Source organism: Marmota marmota, unplaced genomic scaffold (genome assembly GCF_001458135.2).
Source record: "Marmota marmota marmota unplaced genomic scaffold, marMar, whole genome shotgun sequence".
NCBI classification, from domain to species: Eukaryota; Metazoa; Chordata; class Mammalia; order Rodentia; family Sciuridae; genus Marmota; species Marmota marmota.
Window position 1 is genome coordinate 8,133,879 of NW_026000068.1, and position 20,232 is coordinate 8,154,110.

General features: G+C 47.8%; 1 protein-coding gene across 1 annotated transcript; it reads left to right on the plus strand.

Annotated features, from left to right (window-relative positions):
• Positions 1–1,002: 1,002 nt before the first annotated feature.
• Ropn1l (rhophilin associated tail protein 1 like) lies at positions 1,003–16,897 on the plus strand. The gene is made up of 6 exons (XM_015490569.2): positions 1,003–1,150; positions 1,233–1,404; positions 4,616–4,739; positions 5,731–5,892; positions 14,795–14,970; positions 16,714–16,897. Exons 2-6 carry the CDS (start codon positions 1,274–1,276, stop codon positions 16,775–16,777), a joined length of 657 nt encoding a protein of 218 aa, XP_015346055.1. The 5' UTR covers positions 1,003–1,150; positions 1,233–1,273; the 3' UTR covers positions 16,778–16,897.
• Positions 16,898–20,232: the final 3,335 nt, after the last annotated feature.

Here is a 20,232-nt window from a genome sequence, read left to right on the forward strand (position 1 = left end):
CCACTGTTACTTGAAATATGTATATCCAACTGGTGGATATGTGGACCAAAAGGAAAAGACTGCAGTGGGACAAATTCCCTATTCTAAGGGAGCCCCTCTTGGAAATAGCTCGCTTGTGGTTCTCCCTCTTCCAGTCTGGAGGTGAGCAAGAGATGGGTGTCAGGGCCTCCTGCACGCAGTACGGAAGTTAAGGACAACTGCAGGAGTCACCAGGGCTGTCCTGAAACCAAGCTTCTCTGCTCCAGTGTCTCCCTGGTCAGTACCCAGTAGGACTGAAAAGTTAATTTTATCAGAAGAGGGGGAATTATTGCCTTCTAGGCCCAGTCTGGTTGGCTCAGTCATCTACCTTAGGAAAACAAATAGTATCCTGTAGTATCTTGTTTGATAGGAAACTGCCCACTGCAATTACTACAGCGGTTTTTGGACTGAGGATAGAAGAATGAGTTCAGTAAGAAGGAAGAGTTAGGCAATGGGAAGGGCATGTGCGGAAGCGCCAAGGCCGGAGCTGGTCTGGGAGGAGCTGCCCAGCCCTCACTGCAACGACTTTCTAACGAGGACTTGGTCCCCTGCCCTCGAGAGTCACGGAACCAGAACCCTCGGGGGAAGGTTCTCTGTCAATTCTGCTCCCGCTGGGCTGTGGGTAGTTGATCAAAAGGCCCTTTTCGCCGGGCACAATGGCCCATGCCGGTAATCCCATCCACTTGGGAGGCTGAGGCAGCCGGGTCGCAAGTTGGTGGCTAGCCTGGACAAAATTAGATCCTGTCTCAAAATTAAAAGGGAGATGTAGGTCAATGGTAATGCCCTTGCCTAGCATGCGCGAGGACATGGGTTCAAGCCCCTACACAGAAAAGACGGGAACTTCCTTTCTAAGTGAGAACTTCGGCTCACAGGCTGCACAGGTAAGCTGCAAAAGCGGCAGGAACAGACTGCGCAAGCGCAGTGCTCTTGGACACCCCTTCAGCGCCGGGCCTAGGTGCCAGGCATGTGCGCCTGCGCGGCACCAGGGCGCGCGCGAAGGGGTGGAGGGAGCGTCTCGGTTGCTTGGATACTGAGACGCAACAGTAGCGTTGGCCCGGCTCGTGAGCAGCCGGCTGTGCTGAGTCGCTGGAGGGGCGGTTGGCTCATTTCCCGAGAGCCGCAGGAGGAGCCGGTAAGACCTCGCTTTTGCAGGGAGGGCGAGCGGCCCTGGCGCTGACCGGGCCCACTGACAGCCGCTCTCGCCCTCCCCGCAGCGTACCTACGTTCTCCCAGGCTGTAGCGGTCTGCCGCAGCGATGCCACTTCCCGACACCATGTTCTGCGCGCAGCAGATCCACATTCCCCCGGAATTGCCTGACATCCTGAAGCAGTTCACCAAGGCTGCCATCCGAACCCAGCCCACCGACGTGCTGCAGTGGTCCGCGGGGTAAGCGCCCTTGGGCGCCCAGCCAGAGGCGGGCAGACCGCGTGCCCAGCGAACCCCCTGCCCAGGCCAAGCTTCCCCTTAGCTTGGTGACATCGGTTCCAGTGTGACGGTCTAGGAACCATTGCCATCTTTTGTTCATGAGATCAGAAATTATTGCAAAAATGCACATTTATCTAGAAAATGATGGTAGTTCAGTTGTGGAGATAGACTAACGCTTACAAAGCCATCGCATTGAACAAAAAGTTTCCGCACTGTTTTAAAATCACAGGATCACAGCCACTTTTACTTATGAAATGATTTTTACAAGGAAGAATCTGTTAGCTCTGATCCTTATCTGCAAAGAATCCTCCCAGAGTAGTTAAGTTTGTCAGCACTTTACTCCCGAGGTCATCCTGAGGTTTTCAAGACGAGCCTGCTAGTAGGTAAACTGCCTGGTGAGCTTCACAGCCAATGAATCTTAACAGTTCCTTGCAGCAAACACTCTTAGGAGCACTCATAACTTTAAATTAGTTACAAGTCAACAGATCTTAGAACCATTAAAATCCTTTTTTATTTTTCAGAAATATTCTTTGCTCCCTCTTATAAACAGACTTAGATACTCACTTTTTTGATGAGTCAACATAAGTGTAAATTTAATTTTTTTCTTTAGTAACTGACAACAGATTTTGATAACTTTCTCTAACCTGTATAAACAAGGCAAGTTAATTTCTTTTGGCTGTTGTAACAAATTATCACGAAATTTGACTTAACAAGCACTTATCTTTACAGTTCTGGAGACCAAAAGTCCAAAATTAGCTTTATGAGGCTAAAAGCAAAGTGGTGGCAGGGCTTTGCCCTTTCTGATGACTATGGGGAGAATCCATTCCATTTCTTTACTATTCCAATTTCAAGAACTGTATCCCTTGTATAGCTTGGGCCTTGATCTCTTCATCTTTGTAACCAGCATTTTCATTCTTTCTCTACCTTCTTCTTCTAAGGATACTTGTGACTATATTTAGGAACCCATACTGATAATCCAAGGTAGTTTCACCATCTAAAACCCTTAATCAATCTGCAGAGACATGTTACCATGTAAAGTAGCAATCATAGGTTCCAGGGATTGAGACTTAGATATCTTTGAGCAGTTATTTAATCATACTAACAGAGTCACGTTCTTGAATTCTTTGAAACACTTCTGTCAATTGTTTCTGAACCTCTCAATCTTCTTGCTAAAACATTATTACCTCAAGCTTTTACCATTCTTCAAGCCTAAGTAAAAGATAGGATTTATTAACACTGTAAAAAAAAAAATCAAGATTTCACTCTCCCCCCCCCCTTGGAACACTAAATTATATTTGGCAACACTTCAGGGACAATTATTTTAAGCTTTATTTTAATTTGAAAGGCCTAATCATGACCTTTCTGAATGCACCATGCTGCTAATTCAAGAAGGAGTTTAGAGTTTAGGAGAAGAGCTAGGCATTATTCATCAGGCTATGTGTGTGCCTCACGCGAGGCACCCAGAAGTGTGCTAGCACTGTCAGGACAAAACCTGTTAGAGAGATGTTCATGAACAACTGGAATTGGTGGAGAACTTGGTAAGTGTGAAATGAGGCTCCTGAAGGTTGAGCAGAGTGACCTGGTCTTGGGAGGATTGTGTAGGCAGAGGTTGAGGCTAAAGCAAAGCAGAGGGTGTGGAAGAGGAAGAAGTGCAGGAACAAAGGCAGTGACAGGAAGGAAAACAGGATGCCTGTGACAGTCATGCTGCCATAGGACATGCGGTAGGCATTCCTGTGTCAGGTAAGGGTTCTTTTCAAAGGAGGTCTTTAGATGGCCAAGGGTCATCTTTCTCCCAAGCCTGTCTACTCTACTGTGCTGGACAATCAGTTGTCCCTCATCATTTCACCATGCACAGCTAACTGAAGAATTGGCCGAGTGACAAAAAGCTGCCTTGGTGTCCCCCGGGGACTGGTGGCATGTACCTTGCCAGCAGGCTTTCCCGGCCCTGCAGTTTGTGGTGGCGGTGCAGCGGTAGTGTAGGATGTTAGCCTCCAGGCCTGTACCCACTAGATGGCAGTATTACCATCCACACTTTGCCCTGACAACCTAAATTGTTTCCACAATTGGTCCCCCTTGAGGACGCTTGCTGCAGAGGCTGTATGGAACTTGGTGACTGCTCTGATTAATTGTGGGAGTGATTCCACGAAATAGGTGAAAAATCTCCCTGGGACAGCAAAGCATGGCACCCTCCTTCAGCGGGGCTCTTTAGGTCCTAGGCTCCATATATGTCTGGTTCAGGGCTGTCCACATTTTGACTTTTCCTTAAATCATTAACAAAACTACAAAGCAGAGCAGAAATTGGCTTACATGTACAGAAGCAAATTCGAATTTGAGGATTTGAGATAAAGCCTTTCTTTTAGTCTACCCAATATATATATATTGATCCACAGGCATGTATGCTATATCTTAGAATGTTTCTAGGTACTTGTACCTTTTACATTACCTGTGGCCTGGTGCATGCTTAGTGTGTGCTTGCCTGGCCATGCTGTCCCTTTGTTGTGTTAAAGTGAGCTCACAGGAGACGCTGCCTGATTTCCACTCCCAACACCAACCAGAGTCCAGGTGTGGGTCCCTTAACTTACTGCCCTACACTGTTTCTGTGCCTGTCTTGTGCCCAATGTAAGTAAGGGGCATTATCAATATCCCAGACAGGAACAGTTACCAGGAAACCCAAGGCAAGACAGTCTGGGCCTACTCAAGAGTGGAATACACAGCTGTTTAACATCAAATACCTTAAAAAGCAGCAAGGCCATGAACAGGGAAGGCTAAAACCAAACTTTCAGAAGTGGAGAACTGGACTGGACCATGACACTGGACTCGGGTCTGTCCAGGGTCTGGAATCTTCTACTTCCTTTGGCCACATTTGAGGCTCAGAGCATGTGCTTGATGAGAATAGTGTATGTCCCGGGAACTCCTTCTGATGCTGACCACTAAGCCTTCCTCACTCAGTGCTTCCAGAACTCAGACAAGACAGGGCCTCCTTGTGCCCATTTGTAGACAGAGAAACCGAGGCATGTAGAGAAGTTTAAGTCAGAAAGCCAAGTGGAGGAAGGAGAACTTAAGCCCTAGCCGTTGGTTTTCCTCAGTGGTTTTCCTGGGGCATCTAAGGCACCACATGACATAGGGTGCTGCCTGTGTGTTGATAAGCTTCAGACATGTCTGTTTTTCCCAGGTATTTTTCAGCTCTGTCAAGAGGAGATCCACTTCCTGTAAAGGATAGAGCCGAGATGCCTGTGGCAACCCAGAAAGTAGACACAGGCCTGACCCAGGGACTGCTGAAAGTCCTGCACAAGCAGGTAGGCAGGGTCTAGCTGGCTTGTGTATCTCCCAACCGCGGCATCTCTCAGAACCGTGGAGCAGAACCCCATCAGGACCATGGCTGGACCATGTGTTCCCTGTCCTTTCTTCAAGGTTTCCTCTACAAAGGAATGTATACATTCGGTAGACTTAACCCAAAATAGCTACTTAAGAGTAGATTCTATTTGATTTTCCTTTTTTGTGGAGGCTGGTCCTGGACTTGTGATCCTCTTGCTTCAGCCTCCTGAGTAACTGGGATTGTAGGTGTGCTCCAACACCTGGCATAGCCTTTTTTTTTTTCTCCATGGCACTGGGGATGGAACTCAGGACCTTGAGCATGCCAGGCAACCTCACTACCACTGAGCTACACCCCCCAGCCCCATAAATTTTATTTTTAAAGTGCTTTGTTGCCATTATACACAGGGAAGTACTATGCTTCTGTGCAGGGCCCACTGGTTTCCAAAGACAGGATCTTCCCCGGACTCTATATCTTAAGGAAAATATTCCCACTGAATTGTGTACCTTGGGGAAACAAATCCTCATTGCTCAGATTTTTCTACGCAAAATTCTACTAGCAGATTGAAGAAGTTGTCAGTGTTCATAGTGTGTTTAAAATAGTGGAAGTGATTTATTTTCAGATTTTTTTCCCTAATTATTACTGTATTTAGGGGACTGGATTTTCAAATGCTTTTATTCAGTAATTTTTTTTTTTTTTTTACTGTGAAGTATTTCAGACAAACAGTGGAGATTCACACACCCAATATCTGCTCATTTTATGAGGTCGTAACACTACGCCATATACTCTTCTCTTTTGAGATATAGAGCCTAGCGCCTGCACCCTCCCTGGGGCTGACACAGTTACTGTCAAACAGGAGAGTCCATCTCCTCAGCACTAGGCCGGTGGCTGGTGTCTTAAGTCTTTGCAGGACTGCACCATCTTATAGGTTTTCCAAACTTACATAGATGGTGTCATATTGTGTTTTTAAACAGTGTCGCCACAAGAAGTATGTGGAATTAGCAGAACTTGAGAAGAAGTGGAGAAATCTGTGCCTGCCAATGGAGAGACTGAGAGCTCTCCTAGTACTGGATCATTGTGAAACGGAAATCGAGTGGATAAAATTTTTAGCATTGGGATGCAGTTCACTTGGTGGGGTACGTACACATAAATAGCATCTTAATAATTCTGTGTAATAAAATGCCTAGCTTAAAAACAAGTTTAGGTTTCAGTTGACTAAAGGAAATACTTCATTACTTCAGTAGCTTTGTCTTAGAAAAATTTTTTTTCCTCAGGCAACTATGATATTTTTAGACTTATAGTTCTTTTTAAGTTAAATACTTTTGAACACCTCAATTTAAAAGATTTAATGCTTATGAGCACCTTGATTTAGATGATATTAACAGTAAATAAAATACGTGGATGCTCTTAAAATGTACTTAGGTTTTAGAAGAGAATGCAGCAATGACTTTTTATTAAAGCACATCATTTTGTATACTGATAATGTCTCTTCTCCCCTTCTGTGGAAAGAGGCATAAAATTATTTTATACTTGAGTTACAATCCATTATTAAAGCTAACAGATACTGTGCAACTTTGCTGATGCTCAAGTTTTGCCCTAACAATCTTAGCAATAAGACATGGGCGATCCTCGATTTGGGAAACGTGGAGTTGGTGAATCCAGGAGGTGAGGAAGAGGTGTGGAGGCTGGGTGCTGAGGATGTGGGCAGAGCCTCCTGTGCACAATGGAGTCTGCTCAGCTGCAGTGTGGGAGTCAGGCTTCAGCAGGGAGAGTTAGTTAGCACGCTCAGCTTGGTAAGAACGGCTGGGAAAGAGAACAGGCCTGCTTCCCGCCACAGAGGAGCAATGTTGTTTTACTGCTTGCCTTCAATCTTTGTAGCCCAGGATACATCAGTGATTAATGACTAATCCCTGCTTCACAGCCTACACTCATCCTTGATCCATGGGTAAGCCTCTTCCATTTAATTCTAATTAAAAAGAAATCACTCCATATAATAAGCACCCAGGAACCTGCTCAGCAGGGTCATTGACACACCGACACTAGCTCCAAAGACCTGTGCTTCCTCCTGCCCTGTGCCCCGGCCTGCCTGCCCAAGGCAATGACCATCCTGACCTCACACTTCCTGCTCTTTTGCCTTTAAAGAGATACTTTTATAAAAGTGCCCCCAAAATATACTAAATAATGTTTGTTTTTGTTGTTGTTAGTATTGTGCTGGGGATTGAACTGTGCTGGGGATTGAACCCAGGGCCTTGTGTATGCCAGGCAAGCACTCTACCAACTGAGCTATATTCCCAATCCTAAATAATATATTTCTTGAATTAGTTTTAACTTTATAAAAAGATAAATATGCTGTTGGTTACCTTCTGGAACTTCTTTTCATCCCAAATGACACTGCTGCAGGGATTGGTCTGCCAGGCCACAGAACCATGTTGCTTCTTTGCCAACTGTTTGGGAAGTGAATATATCACAATTCGCTGGTTATATCACTGGCTCAGTGAGAAGCCTGGTCACCTCAATGAAGTCAGATGGAGCCTGGGGGCTTCAGGTTGAGCAACAGTTTTGAGGTATGGGTGTTTCTGATCAGCCCTGGGCTAATTTTGCCAACGCCTGGACCTTGGTAGGCCTGGCACCCTCCAGCAGCAAAGACAGGCTCAGAAGTCCCCAGGGGACATCTCCATGGGGGATTATTGGGAATGACAAAGACAATTTCATTATTGAAGAAATTTAAAAAAAAAGATTTTTAGTTGTAGATGGACACAATACCTTTATTTTACTTATTTATTTTATGTGCTACTGAGGATCGAACCCAGTGCCTCACATGTGTGAGGCAAGCACTCTACCACTGAGCCACAACCCCAGGAGAAATTTTTATGTCTCTTTGTTCATTTGGAACTTGGTGAAACCAAGATTTTAATAATACAGAATTAATATCTGATGTTTGAATTAATGTTTACAGTTTTTGCCTCTAACTTAATTGTGAAGTTTTGATTTTTAACAATGGTGAGAATAGTAGAAAAATTCATATTTTGAATTCATCTTCATAATTTCTACCTCCCGAATCATGAAAATTAAGCACTCAGTTGATTTCAAGCAAAACCAAGTCTGTTACGGCAAGTGAGGTCCCTTGTTCATGTGTATTGGTGACACTAGAGGGAGACATTTCATCAAGGATAGAGCTTTGCTGTCTAAGAACTCAGGAAAAACATTAAAAATGACAAGCATTCCTTTGCTTTCTTCCTATAACGCCTTACTCTGTCCTTAGGGAATCAATTTATACCAAAAGGCCCACGTGTGGTCATTGTGTATTTCCTCCTGTCCCCAAACCTAAGCCACCTTTGGCAGCAGGACTTTCCACTCACTTTGCTTCCTCTCAGGCCCAGGGCTCCTTCCTGGCTGTGAAAGCCATGGCCACGCCTGCCAGGTGAGGTGTGAAGGTGATCCTTTGGTCCCCAGGAGCCCCTGTGGGAGTGCCCGCACTGGCCTCTCCCCGCCCCACACCTGCCATGTGAGCGGGTGGGCAGTCTTGTGCTGTGGGTGCTGGGGTGCCCCCGTTGGCTGGGAAAGCTTGGAGGTGCTCTGAGAACAGCTGACAGGAATGAAAGAACCTTAAACCCTGCTCTCAGGAATCACTGTCGTCAGATTAACCCAGCTTAAGCTCTCTATAGGCTAGAAACCTCTGCCTGAATTTCTGAGTCGTGTGTATCATTCATTTGTTCCTTCGTTTCTTCACTCCCCAGTTTTTGCTGAGCACTGTTTGTATGCAGCCTTGCTGGATGAGGTCTGAGTGTCCCCGAGTGTCTGTGTGACCAAGGCTTCTACTCTAGGGTGGTGGTACTGGGAGGGGTAGGACCTTTAAGCACCGGGGCCTGGTTGGGGGTCTTTGGTCATTGGGCTGGCCCTTGAAAGGGGATCAATGTGATTCTTGAGTGAGCCTTTGACGGTTTTGGCAAAAGGAGTGAGCCTGCCCCTCCCTCTGGCTTCCTGTGTGAGATGAACTGGCAGTCCCACCACCTTGAGCCACTGTCATCACCAGAAGTGAACCAATGCCCCCACCTCAGCCTGACCTCAGCCTTGGGACCTCCACAACTGTGAGCTAAACAGACTCTTCTCTTCATGGGTAGCTGTGGGTATTTCATCATAGTGAGGAAAAGCTTACCAACTCAGGGCCTGTTCTAAGTGCTGGAGATTCTGGAGTGCACTTTCTGGGCTTGTGTCCTCAGACTCTTGCAGTTGATGTTCTGCGATACCCTTGGATCCCTGGACACAGCTCCAGGTATCCTATTGAAAGCTATGAATTCGCGTTAAGGGACATTGAGAGGTGCTCAGTCAGTCAGCCAGGTGGACGTGGATGTGAACTTGCTGTCTGAGGCTGTCGTGAGATAGAGTCTTTCCCAGGGTCCTGATATGCATGTCTGGTGACATCATCACATTTACACGTTGGGACTTTATCTTCACATTCCTGCAGCACCATAGATGGTCCTAAGCCTTAAAGCAGTGGATCAAAATGTCTTGTTTGTAGCCTGGGGATCTTTTTTTAAAGCATAAGAAAATTGTGAACTGAGCCTTTTATCTTCAGACACTCTCTAAATCTATAATGAAAAAACAGCCAGACAATGAACAAGGAATATTATTTATTAGCCACAGAAGCATCCCTCTTTGGTTGTAATAGGAAGAAGTTGTGGGTGTAATGTGGTTCCATCTGAACTATTGCCTACAACAGTGGGCATGGTCTCTAGGGTTCTTAGCTTGGGCTAGAAACGTGCAGGACCCTTCCTATGTTTTGGATCCAATCCTCCCAACGGCTTTGGAGGAGAGACTGCTGAACGTTAGGCTGGTGAGCTGTGGTGGAGACGGGCTAAGAACCTGAGGTCAGGTAACTGGGAAGTGAGGGGTGCAGGGGTCCCTGCCAGTGACTCTGTAGTGACCCAGGAAGGTTAGGGCCACTTCAGGAGAGTTCATGCTTGGGAATTCCTATTTCAGAGAATGAGAACTCCCTAGGGTTACAGTAATATCATTTTATATCCTAAAATTATTCAGGAGTGTTCAGTGCCAGCCTGACAGCATGTACCCTGGAGTGTGTAGAGCACTGTCCTCATACGCTGGCCCTGGGTGACAGCCACCTGTCCCAGCAATGGAGCTGCATTCTGGCTTACTGTTCCCTGCCACTTGCCTTTCAGGCTTCTCCCAGAAGGACCCAAAGACCATTCTGAAGTGTCCCAAGAAAGGCCAGCAGAATTCTTAACCCACCACCCACCATGAGGGTGAGCCTCAGGCCACGAGTAGGTGGAGCACACTGTCCCCACAGCGGAAGGAGCTGCCCTTGGGTTCCTGGGATTGGTGGGCCTAGCTCTGCCACGTGGGAGGGGGGCGTGCACTCCCTGGAGTTGTCACTGTGTCCACTTCAGCTTCTTGGGTGATGAGTTGTGCTGAGACCACAGCCCAGCCACCTGTGGAACACTCGTAATTCTGGGCCTCCCACCAAAGCCCCCAGAACAACAAAAAAGAGAACCTATGAGGATAATAAAATGGGATGGGAAGAGCCTTGGGCTTTTAATGGAGCTCTGGTTCTAAGGACACCATCACCTGGCCTCCACCCTGCCCCAGCTGCCCTCCTGTAAAGGGTTCCTATTCTTATTTGCAACCTGGCTCAAAGGTACCCCCTGGAGGTGTGAGATGACAGTTCTTCAGAGGCTTTGTGTGTTATCATGGGAGCAGCTGTGACCTTGAAGCTGTGAGGAATCCGACAGAATTGGCGCATGGAGAATGCGTAAGATGTGAGGAACCTCCCTCTGGGGTTTTTCCCACATCTCCACTTTAATTTCAGATTATGGATGAGGCAGAAATACTTGGTTATAAACAAAGTGTAGCTGGGCGGGGTGGTACATGCTTATAATCCCAGTGGCTGGGGAGGCTAAGGCTGGAGGATCTCAAGTTCAAGGCCAGCATCAGCAAGCTTAATGAGGCCCTAAGTGAGACCCTGTCTCAAAATTTAAAAAAAAAATTAAAAAGAGACAGGAATGTGGCTCAGCAGTAAAAGCTCCTCTGGGTTCAATTCCCAGTATTTAAAAAAAAAAAAAAAAAAAAAAAAAAGGCAGCTTTCCAGCCCCCTGGCCCCAGGATATCTCATGCCCTTAAGAATAATGGTGGGAGGTTAAGAGGGGCCCTTTGGCTGGCGATGAAGTGGCTGTACTTCCTACAGCCCTTTGGAGTTGAGAGTTGTGTTTATCAGAAACTTAACTCTCAGTAAGATCAAGCGAGTTGCTTTATGAGTCCTTTTGGATATAAAAGTTGCTGCATATCTTATTGTCAGGACTGTCGGCACCAGCAGCGTCATTACGCCTTTGCAGAGCTGCGATGCTGGAGTGTTTTGATGTATTTTTCCTTAAATACCTCCTCTTCCGAAGCCTCGAAGCCTCGTGGCGGCAGGTCTCATCTGCCTGCTCCATGATGCCAACTGCTTCCTTCCCCTGACTCACAGCGCCAGCCTGCAAGTCCCCCTCTCCTGATGTCTTGCTTCCGTTTGTGTCGGATATGAAAGCACATTCCAGCATACCAGCACGTCTTTGAAAAGTTTCAAGTCAGGAACAGGGATTATAAAACAGCTTTATTTTTAGCAGCTCCTCCCTCGAGGCCAGTCTTTTAAGGGAATGGTGTGTGTGGAGGTGTCCGCCTCTCTGCGGAGTGAAGACACCTTTTTTTCTAATGAGTGTCACTTGGCCCTTCCATGCTAGGCTGACTGATAGCTATTCTGGACCCTTGTGTCACATTCCTGCCAGGGCCAAGGCACCAGAGATTGGCTCTGCTCAGGCGGTCCTCTCCTCCGCCCAGGTTCTCGATCCAGGAATGTGGGGTGTCTCTGTCTCTGCCTCTCACCCCCCCGAGCCAGTGCAGTGGACCCTAAGGTGGCCCACTTTCTGCCTTGGGCTGGGTGACCTTGGACAATGACTGAGCCTCTCTGGTCCCCACCATTCCTTTGTGAACTGAGGATAATGACATCCTCACTGCTCTCAGGGACTGAAGAGTAGACAGGGCACCAGAATCAAGCTCTTGGATGGTGCTAATCTCTGCTGGTTACTGGTGACCACATGCCGCCTTGTCCAAGGGCATCATCTCCGTCCTGCAAACTTGTGCGCACTGAGGACAGCAGGTTACTCCCCATGATAGTCCATACTGAGGCCAGTGTGTGACTTGCGGCTGCACCTGTCCTACGTCTGCAACTTCCGTGTGGGACTGTCTCTGCTCCTCCCACCTCTGGTGCTCTGTGCTCATGCAGCACATATTTTCCTGCTTTCCCTTTTTTTGCTAAGAGTCATTTCTGGGCTTGCTGCAAATGCCATCTTCATATTCCTTAGCATTCTGGTGATGTTTTCATATTCTGCTGTTTAGGGGCAAGAGAGCCCTGATTTGTGATGTCTTCCAGTCCATGTGGTGTAAATTCCCCGGCCCCAGTTCGATTCTATCTACCAATGGGAGGTGTCTAGCTGACAGAACTCCTGGAGGGGTCAGTGGCTCGGGGGCCCCTGGAGTGCACCACTGCCACCTGTACCCCCAGTGTCCAGCTTTGGCTCTGCCACTCCTCCCAAGTGCTCCTGTGAAGCCCTCCTCCCTCCCCGACCTTGGACAGCCAAGCACTCTGTCCACCTTCAAGCACTTTCCTCTACTCACCCTTGGTCCCACCTCCTGTACCCCTCCTCCTGTCTCCAGCTGCCCCCTTGGTGATCTCTCATCTCCCCGGCTCTTGGCGGATTGCACGCCATTTTCTGTCTACCCTCCTTCGGCTCTAAGTGATACCTTGTCCACTTGGGCAGACTCTCTCAAATAGGGTGACCCCACCTGAGCCACCGGCTGAGCTCCAGGCCTGAATACCCACTTTGGCCAGTGTTTGCACAGGGATGCCTAACATACATGCCAACCGACACTGCCCAGAAGTGAGCCCCTTTTCTGTGCTCAGGACTCCCCATCTCCCCTCCTGTCACTGGTGAATCAGCCTTCCAGCTGTGCAGGCCTAGTAGAACCTTGGGGGGCACCGCTCACGGTTCTGCCTCTCACACCACCGTGCGCAAGCTCTGTTAGCCCAGAGTCCTGCCTGGCTTCCAGCGTGGCCTCTGCTCCATTGTCCCAGTGGCCTCCTTGTTGGGTGCCTGGCTTCCACACATCAGCTAAGAGGGTCTCTCCATACTGCTCATCTCCGTTTCAGTTCTTTAACCCCTTCCCATAGTACACAGGAGAAGCCAAGGTTCCCTTGCCCTGCGAGAACTCCCAAGATCGGCATCCACCCACCCTCTGACTTGCTCTAGCTACTCAGAAGTGAGCCCAGAAGTGAGCTCAGGCTGTTCCTGGAGCACCCACGCTTCCCTGGAATTCTGCAGCATCCCTGGCTGGCCTCTTCCTCTCTGAGGCTTTACTTAATGTCCCTGCTCAGCTGGACCCTCCTGGACCCTCCGCCCCAGTGCCTCCTGCCTGTGCTCAGACACATCCCCTTCTTGAGGGAGCTGGGGCCCAGGTGTTCTGCCCTCGAACCACACTCTGACCTACAGGAGAGCAGGTGTTAGGCGTCTGGCGGCAGCCTCCCTCCCTGGGGGCAACAGTGGGCACAGGGCGAGTATGGAGTGCACCGAGGAGAGCTCTGTGCTGGTGTTGGCCAGGGCTGTTAGGTGCGGCCTCTCTCGGAGTTTGCCTTCAAGCATCCTCATCCTCAGCACAGCAGTCAGGCAGGGGGCGGGGGTGGCTCTGGCAAGGAAGGGCGCTGGAGAACCCACCCAGGGTGGAGATGGAGTGCTGGCCCCCAGGCCACCTGCAGGATTGGAACATCAGTTCCTCAGTGCATCTGGAAGAGCGTTGAAGTCTGCAGGGTGTTTGTCCTGATGTAAAAGAAAACAAGGAGACCAGGGCTATGTATTTGGTTTAGTAAAAGATAGCATTCTATTGTTGTGGATTTTTTTTCATCTTTGGGAAAAAAACAAAAACTTTTTTCCAACAAGGATTAGTTGAAAGGAGTCGGAGATGAGAGCCCTGGTGCAGTGGTGCGCACTCGGGAACCTCTGGTCTCCTGAGGAAGTCTGTGGCCCATCAGCTGGGCCTGCTGGGGCTTCTAGAGAGGCAGGTGCTCTGGAGACCTGTGCCTTGTGGGGGTGGAAGGCAGGAGGAGGATGGGGTGCAGGCCAGGATGGGGCCCGTGTCTCGGGGAACCAGACAGTGGGACTCCATGAGTGAGATACATCGAGGATAGGGGAGAAGAAAGGCCTGGGGTTCTCCTCAGCCAACACAGACATGGAGCCTCTGTGTGAGCAAGGACAGAGCCTGGGCAGCAGGGCCCTCCTTGAGGACGTGCAGGCTGCCCACCCTGTCAGCCCTGCCCGCAACAGGCAGCACCTCTGGACAGTAACAGATTGCTTCGTTCCTTGGCACCACCCTGAGTGTGTCTCTGGGCCTGACGGGACACCATAGTTCTGCACTGTCATACAAAGTTCATCACAGAGGGGCTGGGAGTGTGGCTGGTGGTTGGGGTGTGGCTGGGGTGTGGCTGGGGGTGTGGCTCTGTGGCTGGGGGTGTGGCTGGGTGGCAGAGCACTTGCCCCACAGCCCTGGGCTTCCCTCTGGGCACCACAGCACAAAAAAAGTTTATCACTGAAGACATTAGTGTCTGTGACAGTTGTTCTCATCAATATAAGATGAAAATCTGTGAATTAACACTTTTTCTAGTCACTTGCATCTCGACCAAACATTTTTTAAAATATTTATATTTTAGTTGTAGGTGGACACACAATATCTATTTCATTTTTATGTGGTGCTGAGGATCGAACACAGTGCTTCACGCGTGCTAGGCGAGCACTCTGCCACTGAGCCCCAGCCCCAGCCCCAGCCCCCAACATTTCCTTTTTATTTTTCACCATGGAAGTTGCATATATATCTAGCTTTTAATTCAGAGGGAGATCATACTTTCCAGAATTTCTAAAGAATGTGCTTGAGGGTTTCTTTGGCTGGTATCTGCTTTACATCTCAGCAACTCAGAGTAATCCCCTCCCCATGGTGTTTTAGTCGCTGAACACGGCCATGAAGCACGTCTGCGAGATCCTCACCCAGGACCCTGAGGGTGGGCCTGCACGGATCCCATTCGAGACTTTTTCCTTTGTCTACCGCTACTTGGCTGGGTTGGATCCAGACATCATGGAGATGGATGTGGAATCCTATCTTATGGGTTTAAAGGAAAGCGTGTAAGTATAGCACTGTTGGATCCAGGTATGTTGACTGTGGAGAATTTTATTTCTCCACTTTTCTGTCTTCTGAAAGTCATTCCAACCAAGCCCGCCCTTGACATATACACAGCCCAAGACGTGTCTAAGTGGAACTACAAGCCAGACGCCATCAGTGAAAGCAGCCAGCCATCCAGCCTTGGTCACAGCCTTATCAGTGTGGGACTTAGGTTCTGTTTTATTAGACTTCAGAAGGAGAAATTGTGTCCAGTCACCAGAAATGGTCTGTCCTGAGCTTATCCTGGCTCTAATGTACAGTATGTCAGTGGTTTCAACTGTAGCCCGTTGACAGTGAGATGGGTCAAATTCACCTCATCACAGAGCAGCACAGAGGTTGGCCTCACTGTGGGACTGGAGTGCCAGGACCCAGGGCTGCCTGCATACACCTGAGACGTCACTGTCGTCACACAGTTCCTGTTTGGAGGAACATGTTACTTGGCGCTGTTACACTGCATTTTCTTACTGTGTTAGTACTGGACATGAGTGAAGGATCGCAGATGCTTTTGACCACTTCTCAAAATTATCCTTGGGCTTGTGTCTTCTTTTTCCAGTAAGTGGCCTCCCACATCTGAGGTGTGGCTACTCCCACATCTGAGCTCTGTTGAGCAGTGAGATGCTCCGTGATTCTCCAGGTCCAGAAGCGGTGGAGCATCCCTTTTGGGGGGTTCCCAGAAATCTGATGATCTCTCCAGATTACTTTTGGGAGAGAGTGGCACCATGAAAGTGGTGTGGGTATGTGGAGGGGACAGAGGTGGCCAGCGACTGCCACAGGCACAGGGAGATAAGGCAGACTGCAGCAGTGATGGTGGGGAGGAGGTGGGAGAATGCACTGTGGCCTGCCCTGCAGGGCTGGGAGGGGGGGAGCACCTGGCAAGGGGTAGGGGCTGAAGATGAGCAGGACATTAAGTGGCTCCTACCAGGAGCCTCATGTACCCCACACCATGAAACCCCCACCCCCAAAGCCCAAGAAAAATCGTGAATGGACCTGGGGGCTGAAGAGACCATGCCTGGCCAGACACAGCCCTGAGTGGGATTCGTGCAGATCCTGGAGCTTTCCCTCCTTCAAATGAGAGGAAATAGCAAAGCAGCAAACTCTGGAATGTGCAGGTCGCTGGAGCCAGGCTGCCCACCACCCCTCTCCACTCCTCTGCCTAGTCAGCAGCTCATCTGTTCATCCCAGGACTCACCGATCCATCCACTTACCTGCTCCTTGCTTGGTTCCAAGTGTTCTGGAGCCCCAGTATCTCCCAGGAGGAAGATGCAGGACATTGCAGGACATTGCATGCAATGATGGGCTGTGTGGGCTTGACTGTCCTGAAACCTGTGGCCTCAGGTGCAAGAAAGAAACAGGCTGGGCCAGGTTGGCCTGGGCAGCCAGGAGCGCTGGCTCAAGAAACAACTGGAGGCGGGTTGCTTGGGCCCCTGGACAGTCTCTGACTCCTCCCTTCCCGTGGCCAGAGGGCTCCAGTCATTGGGTACTGCCCAAGGGTAAAGAACAACACGTAGCGTTCATCTTTGCACCTGGAAGAAGGGCCCATTATCATACAAGGAAATAGAAGGCTTGATTTTGGGTGGTAGAAATGACTGCTGAGAGGCCCTAAGTAGCCAGTTTTTAAGATGTTTTAAATTGTAAAGCATTTGATCAAAATTATATTGTGTGTAGTGAGAAAGTGCTGATGGTGTCTTCCTCTGTTTCCCATCCAGAGACTCGAGAAAGAATGGCTTGATAGGACTTTCGGATTTCTACGTTCCAAAGAAGATAATTTAGAAAACCTTGAAGAGAAAGCTCTGAAGACACAGGCTGTTAATACAGAGAAGAACACATTTTCATTTCAAAATAGTGCTTTTGGAAAACTTGGCTCAAATACAACTTGTCATTAACCACTTACATCTAGCATGAGTTATTCTCTTTTAAGGGAGATTCAGTGTGGCAGATGCTTCACAGAGCTGACACCTTCACGACTGCCCTTCACCATGTCTTGTTACAAGGACCTTAAATATGACAGTCATAGCAGTAAGCAGTGTGTTTCAGTAAAATAATCTATTGGGGTTCTGCAGGGTAGGAGGGGAGGGTGATGGGCAGTTTCTCTTGACCCAGACTGCAAGCAGGAATGCACCTAGACTTGCTTTTGCTCCCTGGTAGCCACCTCTGAGGCTCTGCAGGAGGCCTGCTGTCTCCTGTGACAGGGGTGCTGAAGGCTGGGACGCCTGCCAGACAGGTGGCATGAACCAGAGCTCAGGCCCTTGAGCAGAAACAAGGACCCCAGGACCTTCTATTCACTTTCCTTCTCTAAAGTGTTCAAAATGATGATACCGGTGAACGTGTTTTAGATGATTTTTCTGAGAACCTGGAAATGGCTGGGCTTGCTGGTTCTCTGCAGATTGGCCACCATGCTGATTAATATTACTGGTATCCAAAGAATGGGAAAACGTCAGAGTTCTCTAAAAAAGTGTTTCATTCCTTGAATTAAGAAGTGTGAAGTATATATATATATATTTTAATCTAGACACTAAACTACCTTATTTGATCATTTGCCTGAACTTTCAGTCCTTTCCAGAGACTAGACACTATAGGTTATTTATAAAATAACAGGTAACGTTAATTAGAGTTGGAGTTTTTAAAAACTTATGGTTTTTTTAAAATTGATTTAAAACTGCTCAAAATTTTACTTTGCCAAAAAATTTACATATTTCTCCCCTAAGATAAAATGCTTCAATGCATGCGGATAAGAAGAAATAATGTCGGGTGCAGTGGCGCACACCTGTAATCCCAGCAGTCTGGGAGGCTGAGGCAGGAGGATCTCAGTTCAAAGCCAGCCTCAGCAAAGGTGAGGTGCTAAGCAACTCAGTGAGACCCTGTCTCTAAATAAAATGCAAAATGGGGCTGGGGATGGGGCTCAGTGGTCGAGTGCCCCTGAGTTTAATCCTTGGTACCCACCCTCCACACCCCCCCCCCAAAAAAAAAGAAGAAACGAGGTTTGTAGTGGTGAAGGGGGTCTGGAGAGCAAGGTGCTGGGAGGCAGCTGCACACGGGTGTTCTTAGGGACACACAGGATGAACTGTCCCCTTGCTAGAAAGTTCTATCCAGGACTGGGGAACAGGGATGTGGTCCTCCACGGAAAGCTGATGAATAATATATATATATGTATTTATACTGGAGAAAACAGATGGAATCAGTGAGCTAAGGGTCCATTTAAGAAGTTTAAAAATGAGCAACAGAAAAAAGAGAATGGACACACGGAAACCAAGCGAAGAACCATAGAGATGGCCCTGCAACCTGGAATGGGCTCTCGGGCACCTAATAGATCAGCAAGCCACAAACAGAGTAGAAAAGGCACACAAATATGAAAATAGAGATATAGAGATAACAGTTATAAATCCACAATTCTGGGAACTTGGATGAAATGCCCACTGGCTTCAAGAAACAACTGAGAACTGTTGGATGATCTTACAACCAATTAAAAGAACATCGAATGTTAAAGCAGAGAAACCGCAGGGCCATGGTTATAAAGCAAGCCTTGTCAAATTGTCAGGCTTTAAAGGAACAGACCTTTTTCTTAAGTTCTTAAGTATAATAGAGTCATTCCTATTCATTCTCCAAGATGAGCATATCTTTGCTATCAAAACCAGACAAAGACTTTGGGATAGGAAAATCACAGATCTATTTCACTTGGGGAGTACAGGGATAAAACTCTTAAAAGTTATTAGCAAAAAAATAAATAAAATAAAAGAAGCTTAAATGTAAGACAAAAAGATCAGGGCTGGAAGATGATCTACTGGCTTCACAGAATGAGTTTGGAAGGATTCCCTTTTCTATTTCATGGAATAATTTGAGGAGGATTGGTATTAGTTCCTTTTCTTGTTTCCATTTTTAGAGGAATGCTTTCAGTTTTTCTCCATTCAATAACATTGGCCTTGGGTTTGTCATATATGGTCTTCACTATGTTGAGGTAGTTTCCTTCTATCCCTAGTTTCTCCTGTGTTTTAAACATGAATGGGTGCTAGAATTTTTTTTTTTTTTTTTTTGGATGATGCTGGAGATTGAACCCAGGGCCTTGTGCATGCAAGGCAAGCTCTCTACCAACTGAGCTACATCCCCAGCCCAGGGTTCTGTAGTTTGTCAAATGCTTCTTCTGTATCTATTGAGATAATCATGTGATTCTTGTCCTTAAGTCTATTGATGTGGTGATTTACATTTATTGATTTCCATAGGTTGACTCAAACTTGCATCTCTGGGATCACAGTTGTAAGCCGTGGGTTTCAGTAAAATAATCTACTGGGGTTCTGCAGGGTAGGAGGGGAGGGGTGATGGGCACTTGATTATGAGGCACTATCTTTTTAATGTTTTTTGACTGTGGTTTGCCATATTAAGAATTTTTGCATCATCTATGTTCATCAAGGATATTGGTCTGAAGTTTTCTTTCCTTGATGTGTCTTTGGTTTTGGTATCAGGGTGGTGCTGGCTTCATAAAATGAGTTTGGAAGGAGTCCCTTCTTTTCTATTTCATGGAATAATTTGAGGAGGATTGGTAGTAGTTCTTCTTTAAAAGTCTGGTAGAACTTGACTGAGAATTCATCCAGTCCTGGGTTTTTCTTTGTTGGAAGGATTTTGGTAGCTGCTTCAATTTCATTACTTGCTATTGATCTGTTTAAGTTTTCTAATATCCTTATGGTTCAATTTGGGTAGGTCAGATTTCTAGGAATTTGTCAATATCTTCAAGATTTTCTAGCTCATTGGAATATAAATTTCCAAAATAGTTTCTGATGATCCTTTGGATATTAGTAGTGTCTGTGGCAATATTTCCCATTTTTTCTGGAATTTTGTCAATTTGAGTTTCTTGGGGACCCTCCCTTGGTGTCTGGCCTACTCTGATCCTTCCCCGCCCACCACCTGCTGACACCCCCTGCTCTCTGTGGCTGTCCCCCGCTCCCCGAGGTGGGCCCTCCTCTCTCAGAGCCCCAGCCTGGGTAGTAAGCGAGAAGCACACACCTGGGCCTGCTGTGTGCTGGGGTCCACTCCAGAGCAGGCCCTGGGCCTTTTGTGACCGGGAGTTGCCTTCCTCATCTGGGCTCTGCGTCTCCAGGTGACCTCATGACCTGATGTTCTGCCCCTCTGGCTGCCCTCCTAGCTCTGGGCCTTCTCCTGAGCCACGGTGGCAGAGTAGCTTCCCACCCACTGGGCCACCTGCCAGAGGCGGCCTTGGCTGCTTGGTCTGTTCTTGT